The 8,592-nt window shown below is 35.9% G+C and overlaps 1 protein-coding gene across 1 annotated transcript; it reads right to left on the reverse strand.

Moving 5' to 3' along the window:
• Positions 1–254: 254 nt before the first annotated feature.
• On the reverse strand, positions 255–4,740 carry LOC107773154 (putative late blight resistance protein homolog R1B-23). Its single transcript, XM_016592606.2, has 2 exons — positions 1,563–4,740; positions 255–1,485 (listed from the first exon to the last, which is right to left on the reverse strand). The coding sequence occupies exons 1-2, from the start codon at positions 4,613–4,615 to the stop codon at positions 372–374; spliced, it is 4,167 nt and encodes a 1,388-aa protein (XP_016448092.1). The 5' UTR covers positions 4,616–4,740; the 3' UTR covers positions 255–371.
• Positions 4,741–8,592: the final 3,852 nt, after the last annotated feature.

The raw sequence follows: 8,592 nt of genomic DNA on the forward strand, positions 1-8,592 counted from the left end.
TAGTGGACCAAGAAGAACAACAAGTGATTTAAAAATAAAAGGAATTTTGGAGATTTTAGATTACTTAACAGATCAAGGAGTATTTTTTAAAGTTTGCTGATTGTAGGGGTAACTCTGTCATGAGTTGAATATATGAAGCTAATTGGCCTGAGCAGAGAATAGTTATTAGCAATGTGGGCTTCCTAAATTTAGATTTGACAAAAGGACTCTTAGATGTAGTCCACCTTTGACTGGTAGAGCTGAAAGCATCATCATAATTTGAATGATCGTTCTACCATTTCATAATGAGAAGTAAGTTAGTGTAGCAGAAGAAGTTTTAAGCTCGAACAGGGCGTCAAAACGAATACTCAATAAGCTACTGTTGCACTGGATCAACAACGTGCCCTATTCTTTTGCTGCTTGTGGATGAAGACCTCGAAACCAGAAGTTCCCGAATTTTCAATAGATATTTCCCTGACGGCCTTGACTGACTTGGCAAGTGATTCATTGCATGATATTATCTCAACTGATTTCAAAGAGGTGGTATCCTCAAAACAAGAAGCAATCGCCTTAAGATGCCGACATCTTTTCAGTACCAAGTATTCAAGGCGTGGAAAGGCATTATCTGAGGCATCCCATTCTGAAAAAGAAGGATTTTCTAGTTTCAAGAATTTGAGTTGAAGGAACTGCGCATCATTCACTTCCCATACATTAGAACTAATGGTAACTCCTAGCAGCTTGAGCACCTCGAGTTTTGGATGGTTTGCAACTTCAGTAAGATGTATGTGAAGATTGGATAGTGTCAACTTCTTCAAGCTTGACGGCAACTTTAACTGATTGATCCAAGTCAATCTAGTACCGGAAGAAATCTTGAGCATTTCAAGCTTTGTAAGGTTGTTAAAGGTAGGAAACGAGCCATCAATTTTCAAAACATCACATCTCAGCTTTTGAAGATTTGGTGTCATTGCCAAGATCTTATTAGCATTGTCCACACTAGAAAAATATACCGAGGAAAAAGATTGCAAATCATCCATTTTCGAGGGGCTTTCTAATTCTTTTGCACCACCTAAAGTGAAAGATGCTTTCTGGTATATGTGTAGATGTCGCAACTTAACACTCTCCCAAATGGTATCTGGTACTGATACTCGTCCTCCAATTCCTTGAACTATCAATGTTTCAAGGTATCGAAGATTGACCGGGAGTGATAATGCATCTTCTGCAGTCCGAAAAGCAAGATACTTCAAAAGGGTTAATTCTTGTGGGATAGAATCAATCGTGGTGAATTCAAAGTCTAATACCCTTAGAAACTTGAACCTTTTAAAAGTATTTGAAACAGAGTCTATTGAAGAGCATGCAATATTTCTAGCCTCTCTGAACTGAAAAGATTTCACATGGGAGAAAAACAAACACCATTTTGGAAGATTTTCACTTTGAGAATAAAGGTATAAGCGGCGTGTAGCATTGCACATTGGAAGGAAAAATTGAGAAGGATGTGAATCTCTGTCCCTGTTAATGGAGAAATAGGTATAATTAGAAGAAGCCTTATAGATTGAAAAGATAAAATTAATTAGTGTTTTTATTACCTTATCCTTTCTAAAAAGTTCTCCAACTTTGCTTTCTTCCTGCAAAATTCAAGCACCAGGTCATGAATGCGACATGTCTTGATCATTCCATCAGAGCTCTTTTTAGCAACCATCACTAGGTTTCTCCCAATAAGATTTTCCAAGTAAAATTTTGCTACATCCTCAGAAAGCTTCTCCGTGTGCGTGTTAATCAAACCTTCCGCTATCCACAACCATGTTAATTTTGAGACTCGAATCTCTCTGTCCTCTGGAAATACTCCCATATATAAAAAACACGGTTTCAAATAATGTGGTAGATTCTGATAACTCAGATTTAGTGTGCCCTCCGATTGAGCCTGAATATTTGGACCTAAGTTTGTTGATACTTGTTCCCAGCAATGTTTTTCCTTCTTCATTCTTGTGAGGATACCTGCTACCAGAACCATTGAAAGAGGAAGCCCTCCACACTTTTGTGCTATGCTTTTGCCGACAACCTCTAAGACCTTGGGACATCTTTCTTTGTTGAACACCTTATTCTGTAATAACGTCCAACTTTCATCAATACTGAAAAATCGAAGCTTATGGGGATCACTAATGTGTTTAGCATAAGATGCAACTTCATAATGCCGAGTTGTTAGAATAATTCTACTTCCTTTGTTATTTTCAGGGAAGCATGACTGTAAATCATCCCATGCACTCATTTTCCAGACATCATCAACGAGGACAAGGTATCTCTTGGGCTTTAAAAGTTTCTGAAGCTTGTCTGCTAATTCATTTTCAGTCTCTCTATCAAGTTTAGCTGTATCATCAGTAACATCACGTAGAAGGGCTAGTAACAAGTCCTTCCGTTTATATTCTTGAGAGACACAACAGTGAGCACGGATATCAAAATAAGAGACAACTAACTCATCAAAATATAGTTCGTGCGCCAGAGTTGTCTTGCCTAATCCAGGCATTCCAACAATTGAAACGACATCAAGATTTACTGATCCTTTGACTAGTTTGGCTCTTAGTTCGTTCATCACATCCTTGAAGCCCACCATCTCTTCATTCGTGCTTGGATTGCTGGCAAATCTTGAAGAAGTATGTGTAGGGGCAGCATCTGTGATGTTATGCAATACCAAGTCAAACGCGGTATTTTCTTGAACCTCTGCTACCTCTGCCATGAGCATTCTAATATCCTCTCCAATGTTCAAGATCCATAGAAATAAACACCAATCAGGAACATCTTTTTTCTTACAAGCATCAAATACATATTCTACCTCATACACCAAACCATTTGTATGTGTTACAAAATGTTGAAGTCCGACTTGTGTTTCTACAACAGCTTGAAAGCACTTGAGTTCTTTCTGAATTGTCTGAAGTTGGCTCTTGACAGAAACAACTGAATTTGAATAGAGGCTTAGAAACTTCTCCATGTTGTCTAAAATTAAATCAGCAGAGCCCACTCTATCAATTCCAGACAAGTTGGACTGAAGGAGAAATGTCTTTCTTGCGATGAGATAGATCATTGCTTGCAGATTCTGAACTTTGACTCTGAAATCAAGATCACCCTTCTCCTTTATGTTTAATGAGTAAACAAGAATTCCTGCATCAACAATCACAGAATCTATATCTTGAAGATAAAATTCAGAGACCTGTATTAGTAGACGGGCTCTCAAGAAGTTGAGCATCTCCTTTATCTCTAGTCCACTTAAAATGAATGGTAACTCTTCCAAATTGTGTAGGAGAGTCTCCACAAATCCAACTTCACAGTCTACCACATACTTAATTTGGATAACGGGATACCATTGTGACTGCTGTAACTTTATAGCTTTCAGGACATCAATATAGATCTTGGAGATGCTTGGCTCAATAGGCTGAATTTTGCTTCGCAGTAGATCAGAAAACAAAGGATACCCTTCAGCTGGAGTAGAGTCTGGATCTGGACATCCGCCGGCATGGCTTGGAAGATACAACCAGGTAACCACTATTGTGAGCCAGGCCACTTCTAAAACATGAGTGAAGAAAGTACGCTGGACCTCAGGCTCTACGCATCTGTCTGAAACAAAGGAGACAAAACTAAAAAGGAACTTCAACTCCTTCAAAACCTTTTCAACTTGATCCACGAGTCCCTCAACATGAAGGGGTGAACTTGAATCATCAAGTTTCAGTAGATCATTGAGATTCTCTATCACGGTATCAATGAATTCCATAACAGAATTTGGAGTAACAGTACCATCATTGTTGGCTAAAAGTTGAAATGATATTTCCGGGAAGGAGTATTTAGCTCTGATTTCCAACTTAGTCTGCCAAAACTCATTTTGCAAGTCGGAGACACAGTGGCTCTCTGGTATTACTTGCGAGCGGTAGATGGGGAAGAGATAAACTGTAGCAACTTGAAACAGAGCTTGGAATTTTCTTATGAGATCTGGTTCACCTATTAAGATCTGCAAGTTGAGAACGATATCCAACAACTTGAAATCCCTTTTAAGGAAGTTGAAATTCCTTTCAAGGAGCTTAAATTCATCAAATGCAAACAGATCTCGTTCGAGATAATCACATTCATCTTTGATCCTCTGCAGAGTTTCAAAGGGGAAAGATTCCAGATATTTCTCTGAAAATATAAGTAAAGAACAGCATTCCTCTAAAGTCTGCCAAAGATTGTCTTGGACACGACGTATCTTGTGCTGCAGAGTGGCAAGGGAATCAGATTCCTCTGAGAGAAATACAATAGGGAATGAGCTGCATTCATCTTCAGTCTGCTTCAGAGTTTCACGTAAATGAGATAACTTTGACAGATACTCGTCTGAGAACTCAAGGAATGAGCCCCAATCCTCTTCAATCCTGTGCAGTGTGTCAAGGGAACAAGATCCCTCTGAAAATTGATATCCGTCCAAAACCATATAGAGTGAACGACATTCCTCTGCAATCCGTTTCAGAGTTGTAGGAATATGAGCATAGGAACTCCATTTCTGTTCAATACGCTGCAGCGTTTCAAGGGGATTAGGTATGTCCGAAGACGTTGATGTGGATGAGACGAACGAATTACCACAGCAGAGCTTGTAGATCATATGCTTGATTAAACCTCTCATAACGAACACTAACAGTACGTCTTCAGAGGTTTCTTTCTTCTCTTCTTCTTTCTGGATTGATAGGACGTGGCCAATTGTTTGACAAGCATTTCTTTCTGTATAACGAGACTATGTACTTCTTCAGAAACAAACCTGTTTCCAAAAACAGTTGAGTTTTCATTTCTTGTTTTTTTTTTTTTATTTATTTTTTTTTTTATTTTTTTTATTAAGAGTGTTTTGTACTAGAGTTAGTGTTGGGAAGCACTTGTGTGAATCCTTTCTTTGGAGTGATCTTGTGAGATTATTCTTTTAGGGTATTTGAGATTAATTAGAGTATTTACCCCTTTCCGCTTGTGAACGTAGGTCACTTTGACCGAACCACGTTAAATTTGTGTCTTCTTTATCTACTTTAATTGTCGTTGTTATCAACTTCCATTGTCTTTGTTATTGCCATTATAACGTTGTTTGGCTATATTCCGCACTACCCGAATTCCCGATCATAATAACTTCAAAATTTGACGTATTCATTCCGACAGAAACAACTACCAAAATTAAAATGGTCTCCACTGTTCCTTCATTATTTTATCAGCCAATTAATGACAAGATTTTTTACTTTTCCAAGTTATAGAGACCAACAACAACAAACCTAGCTAGAGGAGATAGCAGAGAGATCAATGATGGGGGTGACGTGTGATATGTTAAATTACTCATTGACTTGGAGGACCAAAAACATATGGAGCAATTTCTTTTTCTAGAGACGTCCAAATACTGTATATTCTTTTAGCTGTTAGTAACTCGTTTTGTATTTATTTCTTGAGCTTAACTAAGTTTTGGCGTGGATTAGGTGAATTTACGTGCCAAAATATTTTAGAAAATTATCTAAAGTTACATGTGTGATTTAAATATGGTTTAAAATTACTCGCCTATATATTTTGGTTAAAGTCCAACCTGAAGCTCGTTAAGGTCAAGGACAAATATACGATCATTTGACTTTTGCTGACAATAAGGTTATGAATTGCCACAATCCACAAAGTATACGACAACAACAACTCAGTATAATTTTATTAGTGGGGTCTGGAGAGGGTAGTGTCTTGCTCTTGGGGTGACTCGAACTCACAACCTCTTGATTGAAAGTGGAGGGTGCCCACCACTAGAGCAACCCACTCTTATCCAATCCACAAAGTATACCGGATGATAAAATTAAGATATTTCTGATTATTTTTTAACCTTTTTTTTCTTTTTCTGTAAAGGTAGTGTTCGAGTTGGACCAATTTGTCTTTCCCCAATTATTCCACTAAATACTTGTGATTCACCTTTTTTCTCTACTAGATTTGAACTTTAGCCTTTTATAATTTTCGCAAACTTCATTAATCGTTAGGTCACACTCTTCCTTGAGTGCAACAAATAACACATTCATCTTATACCCAATAATATTTTTTTCTTTTTTGAATTTGGTATTTTAAATTGTAAACCCTTAACTCCCCTCGAAACGCCAAAATTTTATGTAGCAATTTGCTCACATCAATTACCATATCAGGAAATTGTGTACAGTTATAATGCACCATTTATTTAGAAATCATGTAAATACCTTGACATTGGTAAATGCTTGTAAAAATGTTTTTTTTTTAACCATTGACACAATTTTAATGCATAGAAGTAAAGAAAAACGCCAAAGTAATCCATAAATGCTTGCCAAAATAGTAATACAACAGGAATTCAACTAATATACATGTCATACATATTATAAAAATACATGAAGTCTTCTTAAAATTCAAGATTTTCCGAATTGCTCCGGCTAATGTAAAATTCCTCAATATACAACAACAACAACATATCTAGTAATATCTCACACCGTGAGGTCTGGGGAGGATATTGTGTACACAGACCTTACCTCTACCTTGTGAGGATAGAGATGTTGTTTGACCATCGGCTTAGGAACAATATCAGTAAATAAAAAACAAATTAAATTAGTACGCGGGAACCTCGTGAGTTATGGTTGAGGTAAAAATAATTTCATTCACAAAAGCTTAATTTCATGGTACAATTGAAGCAATGCTAGTACTATTGCAAATAATTAATGTTGCTTAATATTTATTAGCTATTATATAACATTAATTCAGTAATTTCGGTTAAGTTGAGAAGTTATGTAACATTAACATTTGTTCCCACTATTACTTCTCTAACTAGTGTACTTTGCCCGCGCGAATATCAAAATTTAAAATATAGCTAAACATTATCAATGTTTAAATAAAAAAAACTAATCTACTATTTAAATATCTTTTTATCTTTTTTAATAGCTTGAATAAAATTCTTTAACAAAAAGAAGTATGTGAGAAGCATTCCAAGTTAATAGAAATGACAGAATGAGTTCCAAACCTGTTGTAACAATCAAAAGTGTCACATCAAAAATAAATTACAGCTATGACTTCTCCATAATCCGAAATGAATGTTTGCCTTTTTCATCATCGAGTAAATTTTTACACAAATTTATTGTGAGACAATTGCCCAATTTATGAGAAAACTAATGTTAGTTTTTGAAAATTTGCTCTTTAATTGCATTTTTTACTATTCTACATTATTGTACCTCCCTTTTACTATAAATTGGTTCGATCCGAAAAGTCGAGTTTTTCGGTTTCCCTCCTCATGTGGTCGGCTTTCTTACCAGTCTGTTTCCTTTCACTTGACGGAATATATCAATACACGATTTTGAAAATTATTTATGTGTCCAAGTCAATTAGAGGCTCGACTTTCTTCCCTACCTTTTAGCCTCCTAGACCCCTGGAAAACAAATAAAGAAAATTGAAATCAAAAATTAAAAAAAAAGAAATTGGGCCATCTTTCCCGAGAGAGGCAATGTACCAATTGTCTTTCATTATACTTATTCCTTTTATTTGTTATGGACTTTTAAAAAAATATGCAAGCAACAAGAAGGTTGAAAATAGGATTAAAAAACTGTCTCTAAAATTTTATTAATCTTAAGGCTTTAAATAGCCGAATAAATAAAGTAGTATACTCCTCCTACAACTAAATTACTAAACTCTTACTATAACTAAAATTCTGAATCTTCTAGCAGACTCCTCCTAAAACTAAACAACTAATTATTCTAGAAAACAGTAGCAGTAACAGATGCAAAATCCAACACTCCTCCTTGCTTCTGTTGCTGCAGTCTAAAGAAGGCCATCCTCAATTCCTTCTTCTGCTATTAGTGCTTGTGCATGAGTATCTTTGAACTTGCACACTTTTGTAACATGACCTTTTTATTTGCAATTTTCACATAATACATCAGGTCTCCACCAACAAAATTATTTTAAGTGTGTTTTCTTTTTGCAATAAGGATAATCGACTTTTTCTTTTTGGTATTTCGCATAAAAAATACTCTCAGTAACTTTGTCTTGTCTGAAGGCCCTTCTTTGCTCTTGTGCTTGAAGAGCACTTATTAATTTTGCAACAGAGATGGTAGAAAGATCTTTAGACTCTTCCAGAGAGGAAATTTTGGATTCAAATCTCTCGGAAATTTTCACAAGAATTTTTCAGCTATCCTGTCATCTTTAAAATCCTCGCCAAGTAACCTGATTTTATTGACAATTAAATAAATTCGGTCAGAATACTTAGCGATGGTCTCATCATCTTGCATTCTAAGAGATTCAAAATCTCTTTTCAAATTTAAAATCTGATTTTGTCTGCCTCGTTCACTTCCTTAATACTCCTGTTTGAGTGTTTTCCAAGCTTCTTTTGTTGTCTCACATGCAATAATTTTAGAGAAGATTGAATCTGCAATTGAATTTTGAATTATAGTTTTAGCTTTGTATTTTTTGATTTTCTCATCTGAATGAGCTTTGATTTAGGCAAGGGTAGGATTTGCAGGAAGTGGTTGTATAAGTTTGTCTTCCATTACAACTTCCCATAGATCATAAGCTTCAAGATAAGATTTCATCTTCACTGACCAAATCTGATAGTTTTTAACAGTGAAAGTTTGTGGGGTATTCAAAGAGAGACCG

This window comes from Nicotiana tabacum, chromosome 24 (genome assembly GCF_000715075.1).
Source record: "Nicotiana tabacum cultivar K326 chromosome 24, ASM71507v2, whole genome shotgun sequence".
Classification (NCBI taxonomy): Eukaryota; Viridiplantae; Streptophyta; class Magnoliopsida; order Solanales; family Solanaceae; genus Nicotiana; species Nicotiana tabacum.